At 41.6% G+C, this 21,288-nt stretch overlaps 1 protein-coding gene across 1 annotated transcript in view; it reads left to right on the top strand.

The window, feature by feature from the left end:
* TMEM131 (transmembrane protein 131) overlaps window positions 1–21,288 on the top strand; it is a 2,512,175-nt gene that overhangs the window by 727,227 nt on the left and 1,763,660 nt on the right. The window contains exons 6-7 of the mRNA XM_069636582.1: window positions 13,221–13,337; window positions 14,638–14,760. Coding sequence (XP_069492683.1) covers window positions 13,221–13,337; window positions 14,638–14,760 — 240 coding nt within the window. The remainder of the gene's footprint in view (window positions 1–13,220; window positions 13,338–14,637; window positions 14,761–21,288) is intronic.

Below are 21,288 nucleotides of genomic sequence, written 5' to 3'. Positions count from 1 at the left end.
CTGATATTGAAGACATTTGGAATCAAGTCATCACGTTTCCCATCAGAATAGGACATCTGCGACTCAATTGGCTCAGCTTCATTTGCTCGAAACTTTCTATAGGGACTTAAACATTTTTATTTAGATATTTGTTTTATTATTGCCCATCTTTTTGGCCAATAATATTTCTGACCGAATATTCCTTTAAACATTGGTTCATTCACCCCAAAGAATGTTGTAGATTCTGTCTGCACCCACAACAGCAAACACTTAGTTATATATTGTAAACATTATGAAACACTAAGAATTGCCCATATGGGTGAAAATAATGTAAGAAACACGGCGTTGGTAAGGGAATCCTTGTCGTCTAAAAGCATGATGAATCCTAATATTTCATTCACACTTTCTCTTGGTCATCTTTTGCTAAGAATTAAAATGATTTGAGCAATTTAATGACGGTACCACCTGCCCAATGAATGTGAAGTGTTTGGCCTCAAAGCTATAGTTTAGTAGAGGTAGCCTTCGTCTCGTGTGGGTATTATCAGTTGCACCGAGATTCTTTTTTTTTTCTTCTAATGATTGAAATCAAATTTTGAGCAGAGTTGAGAACTAATTATGGGTTGATGCATTTAAAGGTGAAACTATAATTCTTTAGGTGCAAATTTAGGTGTGACACAGTTACAGACCACATTAATGTTCTTATGATGATCTATGTTTTGGATTAATTCAAATTAATAGAATGTTTTGAGTGTTGTGTGAAAGTGTTGACCAACTCTTGTTGGCAATTTATGCTGCAAAGTCACCATCCTTTATGTGACATGTTTTGTGGTTGAGCAGAGGTGTATTATTGATGACAGGTTAAGGCAATCAAATACATTTTTTTGGAATAAGTGGTATGCAAATTCCTATGTGATTTTATTTCTTTTTATTTATGGGATATAAAATGCTGACAGATGTACCAGGTTTTTGTCTAAATTAAGCATGTAGAAATTGGTTGCTTAAATGTATTCCAGAAGTAAATCATTTAGCATGTTAGCGATGGGACGAAGGAATGTTTTAAAATTGATTTTAGATTTATGGATAAATGAAATAGCCTAGTTTTATTTTTTTAATTAGGTTTTCAATAAATTACATCAATTTTACATAGATTCAACACAGTCTTACAGTACCTATTTACATATGAAGGTCTTGAACATCCTACTTTATATATTTCAATAATGCAATCAAACTATGTGAAACATAAAAAAAACTATCCCTACCAAATGCTCTTCCTAACCCACACAAAACAGTTGGTAAGTAACTTGTTCTTCGAATGGATTGTGCCCTCCAACGCATTCCACATCTTTTTTCGAAACGCTGCCCATTCCTCCAGAGTCGAGGACTTCGTAGGGCACGAAACCTTCCTCGAGGCACCATCCTCCAAGGAGGACGGGGAAGGCGACCGGTGACAGCGCTTCCTGGATTTCCGGTATGAGGAAGAAGAGTGGCGGGAACCACTCTGGGACCGAGGTCCCCGGGAATCCTTCCGACGGGGAGAGTCGCCCCTCAAGTCGGTGGAAACCCCCTTGGACTTGGACTTGGAAGTCCGGGACTTAACAGGCTTGGAGCCCCTACCTACCTGGAGCTTCCCCTTCCGCAAATCCTTGGCAGTCAGCGACTGGCATTTCGAGCAGTCGTCGGTGTCGTGCGACCAGCCCAGGCACCACAAACAAATGCGGTGGGGGTCGGTGAGCGACATCTTAGACTTGCAGTCCCGGCAGGTCTTGAAGCCGGACTGCTGAGTCAGAGGGGTTGATGAGAAAGACATCTTCAATGAAGAAAATACAAGAGGCGCTGAGTCTCACGAAGTTAACACATTTGCGGAAAAAATGGAATGGCCTAGTTTAATAGAATTTTTATATTCGATAATTTTTCGTATACTTGGTACTAGGTACACATGAATGTATACGTGTAAAATTTTCTTTTAACTAAAGTTGTGTGAAAACTTTATGTAAAACTAAATCACACTAAATAAAAAATAAAATAAACAAAATAGTACTGCATAAGGACTAAATTCGTAAACATTGCATGCTCTCATTCCTAAACACCTGTCAGTTTAAACTGCCCTGGTGGTTTTGTTAGTACCACAAATTGTGTTAAGATAAATGCAGAGGTCTAAGAAGACAGAAGTGTTTTCTTTTGAGTCGTTCTTAAATCCTTTTAATCGATTGTTCATTTATCTATTACAAGTATGTTATCCGCATAACTTTTTATGAAATGCAAATTTTGAAATGGTATAGTTCGGAGAAGATATGCGCCATCAGTACTGATAAATACCTAAGATTCTTAACTACCTGGAACCCATTCCATAAACATGTACGGGACAGAGAAGCCCTTTTCTTCAAACCCTGCCTGCTCCGGAACACACGTGATCTGAACTCTCCCAAACACAAAGACATTGAGATACTAATGTCAGGCGGGTAAAATTCTAAATAGTCTGGACTTTAAATTGTAAAACAGTGCTTAAAGTTGGGGTGGGGGGAGGAGGATTTATAGGGGGTGGGGATAAAAGGAAAGGGTGAGTGGAGGAGGGGGGAGGAAGGAGGGAAAGAATCGAAAACCGAAAATCCTCGAAGGTAATGTGAACTCCTACGAACTGTAAGACATGAACATAAGTATGATTCTTGTTTGTAAATGTTATGTTGTAATTACCTATATGCTTTCGAACCAAAAATGAACCTGGTTTAAAAAAAAAATGGTATAGTTCTTTTACATACAACATAACCCAGTTTAACTTGGAAATATAAGTTACACCTTTGCTGTTTTTTGTTTTTTTGTCTGAGGTTTACCATATCCACTATCCTGAGCCAGAGTCTCTTCTTCACATGTTGAATCATTAGTATAACTGGTACAGTCGGGCAACCCAGGACAAAAATCTAAACTAATATATCAAACTCTGTCCAATGAGCCTTGGGGGGGCCTTTGGTAGAAGAACTATTGTTTTGACCCCTAGCTGTCCTTGATACTGGCCTTGTCCTATCCTGGAACACAATGGGATTTAGATCATTTACTACACAACCAATTGACTATTCTGCCCTTGCCATGATTGACATAGTCATGCTACAAGAAACCTGCCTGATGTCGACTTTTTCAATGGATGTTTATCAAATATTTGTACAACCAGCCAGTGAAGCTCTGGTGGGAAGACCCAAGGGTGGCTTATGCATAGGCCTTAGACAAGGTTATGAGACAGTGGGTTATAATACTGGCGCAGCTAGTCATAACACACTAGCAGTAGAAATTAAGAATTTTCTTGATTGGAATGTCGGCACCTTAATACTCAATGTAAACGATCCCCCAGACAGAACTCACACTGATACACTGTTGAAATGGGTGGCAGCGATATTGTTAATGTGGCAGTTAAAGAACCCCCAGGGAAATAGAATGATAGCTGGTGACTAACCCGCAATGCATTTATTTGGTAAGTGACATCATTACCGACGACCATTTGAGGCAGCTCTAGGAACATACTTGAGCACAATACAGAAGGACCGGAGGTGGTCTGAAGTACTTTTGGGATTTTATCTTGTGCCGTTGCTTCCAAGCAAAAATGAAACTCAGCTGGAGGTTGTTACGTGGACTGATGGGCCCAGTACCTCATGTTTGGACAGTTTATTCGCCACCGACTTGTTACATTGTAAAACATTGAAGTATGAAATTGTATTCACTCCAGTTAGTGATCACGCAATGATGAAAGTTGTTTTTCAAGTATATTCCCAGAAGAACAGGAATATTGAATTAAGCAAGGCATCAGTCAACGCCCAGGGTTTTAGAATTGTGTGGCCTGAGGCCAACTTAAAAGGGGAGTACATAATGCAGATAGCTTGCTCTCCGGAAGAAGTATTGGACTGCTGTACTGGTGATTTGGGTGAACTATGTGCACTAATTAAGCCTTAGCTTTATGTGGCGGGGAAGATTTCTGTAATAGGCAAGGCTAGCTCCAGAATCTTTGATTATAAGATTCTCATTGAAAAGTGCTTACTTTAGAAAGTAAGGGCCATTAAAAAAATGAAAAAGAACCTGAACTTTCAAGAACAAAAAATAAAAATTGAGTCTTATTTTCTGGTTTTATTGGTTACGTAGCCATAAATCTAGTCTTGAATCAGCTAACTGGAAAATGGTATACAGACTAATTTGTACACATGACTCACCGAAATACTGGTACTTATATCAGACTTATTTGGCCGCGATGGCTCCCAAGGAAATTTGTACCGTAGTGGAAGAAGTTTGGAAGGCACATGTAAAAAGCCTCTATTTGTTTGTTTGGATGACCCAGTACTGAATATGGAAATCAGTGATATCTTAGACTTCTTGGTAAGACTTAAACCATCCAGGGCCCCAGGCCTGGACGGTCTAGCTAACGCTGTATTGAAGTCCAAACCTCAATTTTGGGCCAGAGTGTTGCATGAAATGTACATCAAAACATGCACACTGGGCGTGCTCTCTTGTAGCTGGCTTAATTTTATACGGTTTCCGATACATAAACGTGGCTCCCGCATAGATCCTAATATCCATAGATTATTAGCTATGCTAGATACAAGCGGTAACATTTTTGCCACAATTTGATTACAATTGTTGAACAAGTGGAATAGTGACAAACAGTTGTTTAAACCCTACCAACCAGGATTTAGGAAGGGCTATTCCACTATACAGGCTATGTGGGCTTTGAGCTTGTTAGCTGCTGATTTGCGAAGTGGGGCTGATGGAGAACTTTTCTTATGTTTTGTCGATTTATACAACAGCATTTGATTGTATCGACAGCCACATTCTATGGTCTAAACTGGAAAGATGGGGTATTGACAAATATCTGCTGCGCTTTATTAAGGCCCTATCTACCAATACTACTGTCAAGGTCCGTCTCTCACAAGATGGTGATGTCTCCTCCCCCCATGTCTACCAAAGGGGGTTAAAGCAGGGGTGCGTTCTGGTGCCCCCGTTATTCAATCTCTATGTGGCCGACATGGGCGAGAAGTTAAGCGCAGCACAGGTTTTTCCGCCTCGTATTAGTGGGGTAGCGATACCGTGGATTACTTATGCTGACGACACGGTCTTACTTGACCGCGCCCCACTTGGCCTACAAAGAGCTACTGATATCCTTGCCCGGTTTGCGGAAGCTAACTGCTTGAAGATTAACTATACAAAGTCCAAGGTCATGCGCATTCTTGGTAATGGTCGTCATGCTACTAGGTTTAACTGGCATATCAATGGTACTAAATTGGAGCAGGTTAAAACATCTGTTTACCTTGGGATACTGTTTTCCAGAGTTCCCACATCCTCTCAATACTACGCCTATATTAAAGCTAAAGCAATGTGACGATGGTTAGTATTGAAGGGATTTATCAAGAGAGTTGGTGGAGACTCGGTAGAGGGACTACTGGAGGTATATACCAAAGCAATTGAAAAGCATGTCGGCTAGCTAGACAAATTAGAAGGAAAAATACTCTGGTCACTTCTGAGCCTTCCCCTGACTGTTTCTGTGGCTGCCTTGCGAATGGAACTTGGCACTACTTCCCTACATATCATTAGGATATTAACTTGTAGTAAGCTATTTTAAAAATAAATCAAGCTAGTTCCACAATTGACCTTCCAGACATACTTTTTATATCAAAAGGAAATGTATACTATTGAAGGGGCAATAAAGCATATCTTGAATTGATCGATTCTGTACAAGTTCATATGGGGATTATTGGAATGCCTCTGATAGAGGCTGCAGACATTGGTTTTTATTTACATAAACTAAAGCTCAAGACACAGTAATGGGACTGAGTTTGATCTATTGGTATATTCGAGAAAGAACAGCGTTATGAGGAGTATGTTAAACAAAGTTTTGAATATCGTAAGTCGAGTAGATACCTGATAAAGGCATGTTCACTTACATTAAGACGCTTTTTTATGTATTTGTGTCTAAACATCCTGCAGGTTATGGAGCATATTGGTGCATGGCAGAATATTCAACTAAAAAAAAGACTGTTCTTTTGTGTGCCATCTTCATAGAAACTAGTAGGCACATTTTGAAGTCATCCAACTGTTATCTCAAGGGTTATGAGCATTTCTGCACACTGCCAGGCAGTATTGTAACAGATCAGTGTTGGTCTATGATTGTGACTGCAGAGTCCCTTGTGATTACTGCGGCCGCAATGCATGTTAATGAAAGGATTTGAAACCCGCATAAGGCAAATTAGTGCCATCACTAATTGTATTTAGAACGGGTACTGAGGTAGATAACGGGCCTAGTGACATGAATTTGAATGGTAGCTTTTATTCATTTTAACAACCTAATCTGAATAGGCAGTATATGTACTGTTGGATGATTTTTAATATTGTTGATTTTATATGTAAAGTGGAGTTGTTTTATTTTCTCATTTTTATTTGGTATGGAGATATGTATGCAAAATGCTTCATTGTATTAGCCAGACGCATTAAATACACATTTTTTTCAAGTATAGCTGGTACAAGAACTTGCTAATCCGAAAGAAATGTATTTGCTGTAGTTGTCTCCTTTTTTGCAAACAAATTGGTCTAAAAAATCTTTTCGACTGGATTGTGTCCTCCCACGTATTCCTCATCTTGGATATTCGATTTCCAGCTTCAGCTGCTTTGGAATATTTTTCGGCAGAGGGCGCTGTCCTTCGAAGGCCTGCATCTCTAGGATGATGTCACCGAAGGTATATATAGCACGCGCAGCGCCCGTTGGCTTCAGTTCTGTTTTTCTGCGACAGCTTTAGCTTCGAGAAATACGTCACACTTCTTCACTTTCGTGACGACTTTGTTATTTCAAAAGAGAATTCAGAAATGTTGTTTTTTCGTCGACACCGACAACCCCGAAGACCCCGAAAACTACATATCAATCTTTTGGAGCTGAGGGCAATCAGATTAGCGCTGAAGGCCTTCCTGCCATCTGTGCGGGGAAAGAATGTCCTTATAATGACGGACCAACACAGTGGCCATGGACTACCTCAACAAGAGAGGAGGTGTAGGGTCACTACCACTGTGCAGAGAGGCAGTGCAGCTCTGGTACTGGGCAATGTCGATAAGAAGGAATCTTCCTATCGACAGTTCACCTAGCCAGAGAGGAGAACACAGCAGCAAACGCTCTGAGCAGAAAGAGCACAGTCTCCCACGAGTGGAAACTAGCTCAGGAAGTCCTTCAAGAGATCTTCAACCTATGGGGAACCCCTCAAGTGGATCTGTTTGCGACAGGTGTCAACCGGAAGTGCGAACTGTATTGCTCCAGGGAATTTCCCCAAAGAGGAGCTCTAGGAGACGCGTTTGTGGTGGATTAGGAATTTCCACTCCTGCATGCGTTTCCTCCAGTCCCTGTCATTCCTCACATGATCAGGAGGTTGAGAAAGTTCAGGAAACGCATGATCCTAATTGCCCCGGATTGGGCCAGGCGGATGTGGTACCCTGACCTTCTGGATATGTCCATCTGTCCTCCAATATGACTTCCACAAAGAGAGGACCTTCGCTCGCGAGAGGAGGGTTGGGTTTGTCATCCAGAGTCAAAACTCAACCTTCACGCTTGGTTTTGTTAAGGCTGAGATACAAGGATTGGGACCGCCCGGATGACATAATGGAGATGTTGCTTTCGGCCAGAAGGCCAGCAACAAAGTCTTTGTACTGTTGCTGTTGGAATAGATTCTGCAACTGGTGCAGAGAAAATAATGTAGATACTTTTCTATGTAAAACACTGGATGTTTTATCCTTTCTGCAATCTTTAACCAATCTGGGGCTCCAGATTGGTACTATTAAAGGATATTTGGCAGCGTTGTCCATCTTTAAGCACTTGTCAGAGGAATGGTCATACTTCAAAATTCACTGGTGACACAATTTCTAAAGGGGTTCAATAATGTGTTCCCTCAATCTCCATTCCAGGTTCCAGTTTGGGACCTTAATCTGGTTCTAAAATTCCTAATGTGTGCACCTTTTGAACCTTTACACTCATGTCCTTTAAGGTTGTTAACCTTTAAAACCATTCTATTTGTAGTTCTAACATCAGCCCGTAGAGTGAGCGAGTTGCAAGGATAGGGTAGTTCTAAGGGTTAAATCTTCATTTTTACCCAAAATCATTTCTGATTTCCGCATAGAACAACAAATTGTTTTGTCGTCTTTCGATTCCCTCCCTCATCCTAGCAAGGAAAAGGAGAGGTTACATAGGTTGGGTAGGTTGAAACCCTCGTAGAGCTTTTATACATCTGGACTGTCAAAACTATGTATTGATGATCAACTTTTCATTGGCTATATTTATTTAGATTTGTAGAGCGCACTGCAGCCCGCGGGCATCGAGGCGCTGTAAAATTAACGTAAGAAGGCTTGATTCAGGTTACATGAATGTTGCCCAGAGAGTTTGCTTATTGTTGGGTACAAGTTACAGGTACTGAAGATGGATACAGTAATAGGTTACATCGTTGCAGCTGGACACATTAGAGATACAGAGTAGGACTTCGTTTTTAGACAAAAAGCCTAGTTTTGATGGCCTTGCGAATGGCCGCATGAGAATCACTGAGCCTGATATGTGGGGGGAGGGCGTTCCAGTGGGTGGCAGCCAGGGTTGGGAAGCTGCTGCCACCAGCATGCGCTTTTCCTGTTTTGGGAGCAGTTATCCTATTGGACTAAGGCGTCCTGGTGGGTCTAGTACCAAGGGACATAGAGATTCTTTGCACCAAGTAAGGGGCGGCCAAGTCGTGGAGGCACTTGTGAGTCAGAGCAAGGGTTTTGAAGATGATCCTTTCTTTGACTGGTAGCCAGTGCACCCGTCTCCTAAGTCCTGAGATATGGTCCCTGCGAGAGAGCCCTGTGGTGGCCCTAAGGGCATTGTTTTGAGCAATTTGAAGTTTAGCCAGATTTTTTATGAGGTTCCTACGAGAAGGGCATTACAATAATCCAATCTGGAGCCAATTATGGGCCTGGCGATGGTGAGACAGTTCTCTTTGGAGAGGAATGGTCTGACAGCATTGATTAGTTTGGCGTGGTATGCTGATGCCGAGGTGATGCCATTTACCTGCCTGTTCATGGACAGGTTGGGTTCAAGATACACACCGAAGGTCTTAATGGCTTGCGAGACATTAATGGAGATATTGTTGACGATGAAGGAACTGTATTGTTTATCCAGCTTGTCCAAGGTGGATGGGGAGCCAATTAGCAGAAGTTCTGTTTTCTCACTGTTGAGGTACAACCAGTTTTCTGCCATCCAGGATTGGATTGTAGAGTAGACAGAGTTGAGGGTGTTCAAGTCCGTCCGGTAATCACCAGAGAGGGGGATGAGCACCTGGGTGACATCAGCATAGTTCGTGGATGAGATGCCCAGAGTGTCCAGGATTTTGAATAGAGGCCTTGTAAAGAGGGTGGGAGCAATGCACGAGCCCTGTGGGACACCGCATTTAATGATGCTGGGAGTGACACGAGGTAATTTGGAGAAAACCTTCATCGCTCTGTCCTGTAGCAACAAGGTTATCCAATTACAAGCCTTTGGGGAGAAGTTGGCTGCGATAGATAGATGATGGCAGAGGGTCTTGTGGTCAACCAGATCAAAGGCAGCTGAAAGGTCAAGGAGAAGATGGCGCGCAGGTTTGCCTGCATCTCTGAGATCATCCATCTGATTTTTAAGGTCAAGGAGGGCCGTTTCAGTGCCATGTCTTGGCCGGAACCCTGACTGATGGAGACCGAGAAGATGGTGGTCTTCCAAGAATTTCTGAACCTGCAGGAAAGCTGCTTTGTCCAAGATTTTTAATAAGAAGGGGACGGTGGTGATGGGTCTGTAGTTCCCAGGGACCAAAGGGTCTATGGTGGGTTTTTTGAGGAATGGACGAGCCCACGCTTCCTTAAGTCCAATCGGAACGTGGCCAGATTGGAAGGAGGCGTTAATGAACGCTGTGATAAGAGGGCACGAGAAGGGGCACAGTCCTTGATGACCTGGGCTGGGCAGGCGTCCCCTTTGCAGTTGGACGGTTTAATGGATCTGAGAAGGGCAGTGACTTCGGGTACTCTCATGTCCTTGAATTCAAACAAGGGGGATTGGCATGGGTCAGTAACAGGTGATGGCCACCTGTAGCTCTTAGCAATGATATTGCTAAGTGGCTGTTGATGGGCAAGGATTTTAGAGTGCAAGGAGTCTAGCTTGTTGAGCATGGCACATTGAATTTTGTTGCACCAAGCCTTATGCTTTTGGAGGGTGGGGGCGGGGTGGCAGGGGTCTCCAGCTCTCTGAAGATGCGGAACATTTCTTTGGTCCCTGATTTAGCATTAGCTATCCTGGTGTTGAGAGACAAGGCTTTGGCCTTGATGATGGCGATTTTTGTAGTCTTTGGACAGCGTCTTGAAGGTAGCTTTGTTGGTCTTGTTGCGGTTGTTATTCCACTTAGTAAGCGCAGCCCTTTTTTTGGAGCATAGCATTTGCTTTTTTGAGTGTAAGTGGGGCCACAGTATCAATGGCTTGCGTGATGATGCTTTTGAATGCATTTGCGAGTGCCTCTGGGTCGTTGGAGAACAGGGGCAGTAGTGCGGGCACTAAGAGGTGTTGGGTGAGATTTTCCATGGTAAAATGCCGAGCGCTTCTCGAAAGTGCCTCAGGGAGAGGGATGGTGGCCTTAGAAGGGCCTTTGGCAGTAATGATATTGAACTTGATGCAGTAGTGGTCGGACCATGGAACAAGAGTGACCTCAATGTCATGTAGGAGACAGTTGTGATGGGACAGCCAGTCCAAGGTCCTGCATTTTGATATGGGTGGGCTCAGTGATGGCTTGGGAGAACCCAAGGGTGGAGAGCGCTTTATTAAGGGTGGTGGCGTGGGAGTCATTAGGGTAATTGAGCCCTAGGTTGAAATCACCAAGGAGTAAGACTTTGGATGTTATTTTTAAGTTGTCTGAGAGCGAGTGAATAAGGGCTTCATGAAAGTCAGTGGTAGGGCCAGCAGGGCGGTAGACGATATGGATGGCAAAGGTGGAGCTGTGGGAGAGCTTAAGTTTAAGCGGTAGGTAGTCAGTTTGGACCAAGGGCCCCTTCAATCCACCTGATTAAGAGGGTCTCCCTAGCGATAACAGCGACCCCCTCCCCACCTCTGTGTGAGGAGCGGTCTTGTCTTGTCTATGGATGGCGAAGCCATTAGGAATGGTGAGGGTGAGGGCAGGGCCGGATGTCTCGTTAAGCCAAGTCTCACTGAGGAAGAGTAGGCCAGGGTTGTCCCTGGTGACCAGGTTGTGTTCGTCTAGGGCATGTGCAGGAAGGGAGCGAGAGTTAATCAGGGCACACGTAAGTGGGAGATTGCTAAGGGGAACATGATGGTAGTGACAGGGGTAGTGGTGTTGCGATGGCCTGGTGAGAGAACACTGAGCAGTGACATCAACCTGGGCATATGGCATGGCAGTAGTAACAACTTCCTGTGGCATAATAACAGTAACATTTTCATGGGGCAAGGCAGCAATAGCAACTTCACGTGGCATAGTAACATTGTCATGGGGCATGGCAGCAATAACTACTTCACGTGGCATAGTAACAGTAACATTGTCATGGGGCAAGGCACCAGTAACAACTTCACGTGGTAGAGTGGCCTCAGTGTGGGCATGGGGCATGGCAATGGCAGTGTTTATTTGTTGCCGCCCCGTAGAGCGATGGGCAACCAGGGTTGCAAAAGTAGAGCCATTGTAGGCAGCAGAGGGCTGTTGCATCTGTGTGTGGTCAATGGGCATATGTTTGTTTATTTATATTGTGCGCCGGACCCAAAGGTATCAGGGCGCACAGGTTACTTGAATACTTGCAGCTTAGGTTACACATAATATAAATACAGAACAATGATTACACAGAATTGCAGTTGTCAATTCGATACATTATGTCATAGCGGAAGGTTGCAATAGCAGGGAGAATGTCAAACAGATAATTGGAAGATGCACATGCAGGAGGAATGTATTACAGATAGTTGGATGATAGCAGAGAGGGTTATCACAAAACGAATATAGAGGAGGTGAGGTCTTACTGGTCATTGGCTTTAAGCCAGTTAGTGAGGTTCAATCTAAAGTTTGTGTAGGGATGGTCTGCTCGTAGCGATGGGGTCAAAGAGTTCCAAAGTTGAGCAGCTTTTACAGGAAAGCTACATCCCCCCAACTTTGGAAAGCTTAAATCTGGGGACGGAAAGGCAGTTAGTGTTGGCTGTTCTAGTGGGCCTAGTCGAAAATGTCTACAGAATCTCTCCCTTAGGTAGCAGGGTGACCACAATATATATGGGCCACAAACTGGGTCAGGCTGTAACCAAACAGGCCTTATCCAGATGGATCATTCTGGCCATTTCAGAATGTTACAGGCTGGCAGGGAAGGATCATCCTGAAGGTTTAAGGGCCCGTTCCACCAGGGGCATTGCTACCTTTACAGCCCTGCAAAAGGGTGTACCAATAAAAAGTATTTGTGAAGCGGCAATGTGGTCGACTATCCACATGTTCACAAAGCATTACTATATGGAATCTTCCCTCAGTCAGGATGGGAGCTTTGGAAAAGCAGTCCTGCACTCGGTTCATGAAAACCATTTAAATCAAATTCTGTTCCCTCCACCAAATCAAACTCTGCTTTGGGAGTCTATCAAAGATGAGGAATACAAGGGAGGACACAATCCATTTGAAGAACCCTGGTAACGTTATTTCGACTGGATGTTCCTCCCATGTATTCCTCATTGCCCTCTGAACCTATCCCACAGTAGAATTTCTCATGCCATTACAGCTTTCGTTCCTTCAAGGCTGAGTACGGTCATTCCCGTGGTTATGCGGGTATTTCTACTGTATGGGGAAAAAACAACTGAAGCCAATGGGTGCTGCATGTGCTATATACCTTCGATGACATCATCGAGACGGAGGCCTTCGAGGGACATCGAGTCAACACAGAGCTCCCTCTGCCAAAAAATAATTCTGAAGCTGGATATCGAATATCAAGGATGAGGAATACGTGGGGGCAACATCCAGTCGGTAAGTAACTTGTTCTTCTGTGGACTTCAAATAGTAATATGAGGTGATTTTATTTTATTTTTTTACATTTATTATTTATTTTTAAAGCCCATACTCTATCTCCAAATTTGCTTAATTTGAGCCACTTAAACGGACTTTGTTTATGTCTGCACCATCTTGAACGGCTGACGTTGACTACCAGAAGTAAGAAAGCTGCTAAAAGTCAAGCAGACACTTTTGTGAACGGTTAATGCATCGTTTTTTTCTATTTCTTTTCAGAAAATTCCCCCAGGAGGAAACACGTCGTTTGATGTTGTCTTTTTGGCAAGGGTCGTGGGAAATGTAGAAAATACTTTATTTATTAACACGTCTAACCATGGAATGTTTACCTACCAGGTGAGGGAAAATAGTTTAAAGTCTTTTGGCATTTTACATGAATTCGCAGAAAAATAAGGTGTGCTTTGCATGTATGTGAAGGTTTCTAAAGTAACAACAACTCTGCCAAGTGCTTTCTCAACGAAGTCATCAAAGACCTGACAACGTTGTGATTCTAAGGTGGGGGATTTAATATCACACTTCACACATCTGCACTGGATAATTCGTGGTCTTGCTCTGCACAAGTGCTATTCGCAGATGACTTATTTTTTTAATTTTGCGATTTAATTTTTCCTATTCACATTGATGTGTTGATCGTACAGTAGCATTACTCTACTAACGCAGCGCTAGCTACACACCAAATGCAGTGCTCGCAAGTGCAGGTGTATTGTGGCTCAATTCGGAAATTGATTTTATTTCTACAGTCATGGGTTCTCTTATTGAGTTCCTGCCGTCTCAAAATGCATGTTCTTTGTTTCTCATTTGGGTTAGTTCGATGACTGATGGCACTTCGTACTTTGGCAGCGTTCTCTGGTACGAGGTGCCAATACAAATGAGCAAGCATTTACTGTCATTTAAAACGGCCCATTGATAATCTATTCATCAAATGAATGGTGCTTTCATAGAAATAGAAGCTACGTTTATCATCAAATTGTCAGAAGTTGTATTAAAGAGCTTTCCTTACTTTTAATGGTGTTGGACGAGAAGAACAGATTAATTTCAAGTATTTATTTGAGATACACTGCATAACATTTAACTACAATAGTGTCAGATATAATTGGTGGGTGTAAATGTCTCCAGTAAAATGTATAATTACTCAGGGCGTTTACTGACGAAGAGGCGGTGTTGCTGAATTGTGCATAGTCAGAATATTTGGACTGTAAAGGGTAACTGCTGGTTTACCTACCTTGGTTGCAGAAATTGGTGACTAGTTGACAAAAAGTGAGCAGGTTATTTGCGGAATAGATCAGTATCTAAATGAGTAGATCCCATTTCGCTCTTGCGGTGTGATGCGCCCCTTGGCGTTCCATATACATCCTTAACTAATTTGGAAAGGGATTTCTGTAACACTCAAGTATGCATTTCAGCTTCTGAAAATAAATGATAGAGCCGTGTGTCACCCTCTTGACGTCAAACAGTCTGCAGTGCTATACACTAATGACTTGCAAACACCAGAGCCTGTTTAATTGGAGAGGTTGACACTCGCCTGTTGAAAGATGGTTTTTCCTGCTCCAATTGCATTACTAGAATTACACTTCCTGAGACGTGTAGTCAGCTGATTGATTATCCTGTTTAAGGTCTTCTCTTTTCTTTTCCACAGGTTTTTGGTGTTGGAATTCCCAACCCCTATCGACTACGTCCCTTTATTGGGGCAAGAGTTCCTGTAAATAGCAGTTTTTCCCCCATCATAAATATTCATAATCCTCATAGTGAACCTTTGCAGGTAAGTATCGTGCAAGATATTCATAGGAAAATGAAATGCCTGGTTTTATGTTGCCCTTTTAGGTGTATGATGATGCAAAAACGGATTCCAATAATTACTTTGAGTGGAAAGTGACGTTTTGAAATATTTCCTATCTTTATTTGATGGTTCATCTTTAAGGTCGGCAGCATACATTCCCTGAAAAACACTAAACTATTTAAAGCAGACTTATGAAAACTTAATATAGCCAACTGCATGTTTGGAGTTAAGTAACTTTTTTATTTTTATTTTGCACTAATCATCGTAACATATCTGAACTCCAGTATTTCTGGTCACAATAACAATAGGAAAGGGAACATGAATGCGCATGGCAAATTGTTTGCAAGTGCATGGACCAGAGAATGTAAATGGTAGGTGACTGACTAATCTGTTTGATTAGCTATGCGTTCAATAGGCAATGCTTAGTCATGTGTCAATGACGTTTTATTATACCACTGCTCACAGTGGCACTGTCCACCACTCATATGGTTTTTCCTTTGCACTAGCTCCCACCTGTTTTATTTCTCTGTCTTCTTAATGTTTCTTCTCCCTGACCTTTTCATTCACATGTCACGGTCAGAGTCTATTGAAATACCAGTCTCCGTGAGCAATTGTCCTGTTTGGTGAATCCTTCCAACCTGCACTGCTGGATTTCATTTGCAATAGAACCCACCGAAGTTACAGTACCCTTTATCCACATAAAAAATGTAAAAAACTGTAGCTAACTTGGTATTTTTCATTTACCAGCAAGGGCATGTATCTCCCATCAAGACAATTTTCTGTCACTTGGCTTGACGTCTGTAACACTTTCCAATCATTCGATCAACTTATTGGAACTTAGTTGTGTACTGGTGATGATGCCTTGCTCTCCCATCCAAAATGGTTTATGTATGAGTAATTTAAATTTAGTAGTTTCTGGGATATTGATTAAATGTGGTCTCTATGAGCTTTCTTTATTTGTTGGATCATGCCAATGTTGATAAATTAAAATGTATTTGAACATTGTGATGTGCAGGGGATCTTTTAAGACCGATTTTATATCTTCAAATATATTATCCTGTCCCATCAAAAAGTACACTGCTGCTGTATATCTATTGGTTTACATTACAAATCTTAGTGGTATATATTTAGAAATCATAGATAAATGTTTTTCAAAATGTATAGATTTCTAATTGCAGAGAGAATGTCAGCCTTGACTCCCGCCAATTCGTTCAGTATGATTGCACATTTTCAGGGTATTGCAAAGTTCCTTAGTGTCTTTATACAATGGGTGTGTGGCCATTGCTACCAAATGTCTTTAAGTTGTGCTTGTTTTATAGCCCAATACAATCTTTAGTTATAGGGGTTGCTTCTGTTAATGTGGCAGTTAATTATCATGCATTGGTACAATTCAGTTTATTTTAATTCATATTCCTTGACGGATTCAGAACCTGCTAAGCATAGGCTCAAGGTGGGAAGGTTGCTTTAATGTAACTTATGGTTGAAGAGTTTGGTCTTGCTTTGTCTATTTTCAGACTTGTAATTGCATTGGCCAAGTATGCAAAAACATATGCTGACTACACTCAGTAGTGTGACTGGCTAGTATGGTTGAACAATTAAGGAAAACCTGGAGGATTCCATCCTCCCCAGAAATTCCTCATCTCTATAATTGAGCAGATGGTTTATGGATTTGTTCACATCCCCAGGAAGTGTTAGTGGTCCCACACAGCCCCCTTCCCAGTAATGGCATTTGCACAACTGCTGCAGGCAATGATGCAGCAAGAACATTGCCAGAGCTGAATATGCCACCGTTCTCGGTTGCATTTTTCTCTGTCCAAAAGACGCCATCTGGAACCGCCATACAGGTTTTTTTTCTTAAGTATGTGAAGCCTGAAGCCAAAACGGTTTAGGATTGCAAGTGCCTGATGTTGGTGTCGGATATGGTCTGCTATTGGAACTAGTGACTGGGGCAGGATCACTACATTGATTCCTGTTCTTGTCGGCTGTTGTTCAAAAGTGGGCGTCTTAAATTGTGCGCTACTCTGCTTAATCCCTGTAAATGGAGGGTGGGGACTTGCCCCACTCAAGCAGTGCTATTCCACGCCTTTCCTCGAAAGGTTTCTGAAACGCTGTTCCACGCTGCTTTGTCCACCTGCAGTGCTAGCTCACCCCCTGACCCTCCTTTTTGGGCTTGTGCTGCTGGAAAAATGAAAAGCAAATGTCTCAGTCAAAATCTTACGCTGAGCATGGGTCCTCATTCTTATCATGAAAGTGGCACATTGGAATTCTGAATCTCGAGTCTGTACACAGTTCACTGGATGAGGACATTGTACGCTTTGTGTGGAACCATTCAAAGTATGCTTGAGATAAATAGGTTGACTTCAGCACAGACACTGGTGACAGCTGCTCCTTAGATGAGCTGCAGGGCCCAGAAAGATCCCTACCACTGTATTCTTGATCTTTCGGTTTTTCTATCTTAGGTGCTGCACCCCGCTCTAGGAATATTACCTTACTGTTTTTGCAATGCATTTTTGATGACAATGAGGAGTGCCTTATGCTATGGATAGTTGTTTTGACCATCTTGAGGAATTTAACCCTGACACCCTGTGTCTGAAGCCTGACATGGAGGAAGCAGCTGAGAAACTGATGGTTACCAGTGGCCCAGACACTTCTCCGGAACTGGAGTTTGTTGGGGGCTACCCAGGGCCTTCGGGTGAGTTTGCTTCGTCCAGCACTGTCTTGGTTAACACACATGTCCATTGGGCAACCTACCCCGGCAGCGAAAATGATAGCACATGCCGTTACAGACAGAATTCTGCTGATTCTGTTCAGATCCATTTCTTCACTTCAGTGTTTGCCTCACTGGTCTGATACTAGCCACATGTGGATAAGCCTTTCACAGTTTGTCATGCCACAAACATAGGGCTGCTTCAAGATTTTCTCTCCCACTTATCTCCCCAAATAACCAATTGTTTTCATGCCTCGTGTGCAGGGTCCAGACCCACTCCGCCTTGATTTGTGGACACAGAATCCAAAATAAAGGATGCCTCTGAAGGGTTTGCTTCTGGGAATCTCACCCTTTATATTGTCAGTGCTTCCTGTACTTTAACATTATTGTTAAGGCTTTTATTGAATGCAGGTATAATCATGGGGAGATGCCATATGGAACAGAAACAAATTGATAATTTGTTTCTTACATAATAGAAAACACCTGTATGGGGGTACTTGGACTGCGGCTAGTGTGTGGCAGATAAAACCACCATCATCTTAATTTATTCAATTTTATTAAACATATTTGTATATATATATAATTCATATAAAGTTATTAAACATACATTACAATATTCGATTTCCACATATATTTCTTGACAATAAATCTCAGATCATTTAGCCTTGAAACATAGAGGGCCATCTCATTGTGCAAAAACATTTCATTGTGCAAAATAATACAAAAAGCTAAGAAGTCAAAAGCTTTAAAAACTAGTAGAAAGCACACATTGCAGTCCTCTCCCTGTGGGTGGTAAAGCCCACTATGGCCAACCACTTATGGATAGTCAACTACAGGTGTCCTAGGGAATACAAAACAATTCCTCTCTATCTTTATAGGACTTCACTTATCTAGTAGTTTCGACAATGTAAAATCTAGCTATCCCCCTACTGGGCGCTGATATCAGTCTTCTTCAGGGCTGTAATCAATAAGTGGCTTTTTCTTTCAAAGTTGCGGCTTGTGAAGTACTAAAAAACAAATTAAAAAACATGCTATTAAAATCCAAAACACTAAACCAGCAGTCCAAACATTACCCCAACAGGCCAATTCTTTCCATTATCAAAACTGAGGAGACTTTTACCTATTTCTGGCTCTACTCAAAAAATACACAGGGATGGATCTGTGTAATAGTCAATCCATCTCCATCTCCATCCATGCAGTAGCAGTATAAGTTGCTACCTAACAAACAAAAAAGGATACATTCAATTAATCCTATATAACGGACATTGTAAAGAAGTCGGTCAACAAAAGTTTGAAAAATTAAGTCAATGTATCTAACAACATTTAGATTTTAATTTAATATAAAACAAAGGGCATCTCTTAATGCTAATTCGGTCCACAGAACTAATCGCATTTGTTTATACATAGACTGTAGTTCTAACCTAACAACAAGGCACTAACCCAAATTGTATGTAGATACCTTGGGGTTCAATGGGAACCTTTCAGTTAGATTATCTAGAGTGCATCCACTCTTCAGGTAATAACACAAATCAACTTCCTTCATGATATATTCAAAGAAGAAAGAACACTCCCTCTGTCCTTTTTCAGAAGTGTTGCAATATCTTTTAACAAAAAAGAAGAAAAAGGAAGAAAAAGGAGGGAAAAGGGATCCATGAATATTTCTAGGGACCATAAAAATATGCGCAATTCTCCCATAACCTCATTAGTAAAGAATAGACCAACGAGAATCTTAGAAAAGCTGCGTCTCTCGGTATTGCCCCAAGTCATGTCACTTTTGCTTACCCGTAGATACTGTAAAAGGGTCTTGTCGGCCATCATCGTTCAAAAGCCTTATCCTTCCTGTTTTTGAGTCAAAGAAGGTATTTGCGTCCTACTCGGGAGTAAATATAGTCGGCATGCAGGGATTAACCGTAGAAAGAGGACTTGTGTTGCTTTGATATTGCAACCTACGACTGACCATATAAATAGGACTTTCTCGTGTTGCTCCATCAAAACATGGAAAGAGAACTGTCTCCTGATTCCTAGAGTTATTCATAGATAGGAGACTTGGCGAAAGATGTATCATTCGCGCATCTGCAAACTCTTTAGTTTAGACCACAGATAGCACTAAAGTGTATATATAGAATTCTTTTTTTATTGACCTTATTTCCCTTCAAAGTTGTATAAATGGGGAAAATAAGAATATCATAAAAATAATAAACCCTATGTAAATATTACCACACAAATGGAATGTTCACAATGGTAAAAATAAAGTCTAATGTACCATGTTCAAATAATGCTGCAAATCAACATTAAACATTAAGTCTTGGATGGAAAACAGAAGAAGTAGCATATATAAATATGAAAATGAAGACACTGTAGTCCTACCTAATACATTGGTTCCACTCTTCTTGCAAGTTCAGGCCACTAATATAACTCAGAGTGTGGTACAGCCACCATTGTTCTTTTTGTGATAGTCTACTGGCAGTGTTAGCTATGTCTGTACCCTAAATGTTTTCTATGGCCCACCATTTCCGGGTCGTCGCAACTGTGGTTTGCCTTAATACAGTGCATAGATGGAGGAGCATTCATTTGTTTGTTCCTAATATTAGATTTATGTTCTGATATTCTCAACTTCACGGCTTGAGATGTTTTGCCTATGTAGGCCTTATCACATGGGCATATTATCGCATAAATAACATTTTTACTGTTACAAGTGGTATGATTCTTCAACATCCATTTCCTGTTAATAGTTACACTTGTGCTCGCTGAAGTGGAAGAAAAATTGTAGCAACCTCCACATGGGTAGTGTCCTAAAATAGGAGCCATCCCCCACGTTGTGGTAATCTTCGGTTGTTTTTCTCATATGGAATTCCTATCTGCTTTTGACACCCATTCCTTTAGATATTTTCCTTTTTTAAAGGAATACATAGGTTTTTTCAAGTTAGGAATGTTTAGCTGAAGTAAATGCCAAGGTTTTGATATTATCTTCCTTATTTTGTTGTGTTGAGTGTTATAGGTCAAAGCACATACAAGATGTTCATTATTTAAATCTGGCTTGATCTCTTTTTTTCAATAACTTATCTCTATGTTGATGCCTTGCTCTTTTTTCGATTGTCTCAATAATTTGATAGGATAGCCTCTAGCCTTCAATCTCTCTTGAATTATGTTGGATTGTATGGTGAAATATTCCACTTTTCGAACAATTCCGATGTGCTCATAGGAATTGTCCATAAGGGATGTTAGATCGAAGTGCCTGAGAGTGAAAACTCTCATAGTGCAAAATGGTGTTCCTATCAGAATCTTTTCTGTATAGGTCTACCAATAGTACACCTTCCTCCTCTTTAATTAGTAAATCCAGAAATGGAATCTTCTTAGTGTCAGTTTGCATTGTCAAGTGCAAATTAGGATTAAGGTTGTTGATCCAGTGAAGAAACCTATTAGTATTGCCTTTTTTGCCATCCCATACAATCAAGATATCATCAATATATCTTTTGTAAAACTTGAGAGCTTCTTTAAAAGGGTTGGTGTCAACCATTATATTGGACTCTTCGAACTCCCACATATACAATGTTGTGTAATTGTGGGCAAAAGCCACCCCCATCACCGTACCTTTAATTTGCATATAGTAGGAGACCTAGCTGCAGGAAGCAACAGAGCGCTTTACAATTTTAGGGGAAGAACACAGTGAAGGAAACAGAGAAAAATGTAGTGGGAAGCTAACCGTGGAGGGTGAGGGTGGGCAATTGGCAGCAAGGGATCTAAAGGCAACCAGGGGAGGAGATGGTGGGGAGCAGATCACTGAGTCTCAGGTAGGGTGGGGG

Source organism: Ambystoma mexicanum, chromosome 7p (genome assembly GCF_040938575.1).
Source record: "Ambystoma mexicanum isolate Mex_15411 chromosome 7p, UKY_AmexF1_1, whole genome shotgun sequence".
In the NCBI taxonomy this organism is placed as follows: domain Eukaryota; kingdom Metazoa; phylum Chordata; class Amphibia; order Caudata; family Ambystomatidae; genus Ambystoma; species Ambystoma mexicanum.
Note: the sequence above shows the minus strand (reverse complement) of the source record. Positions and strands in the feature narration are given on the sequence as shown.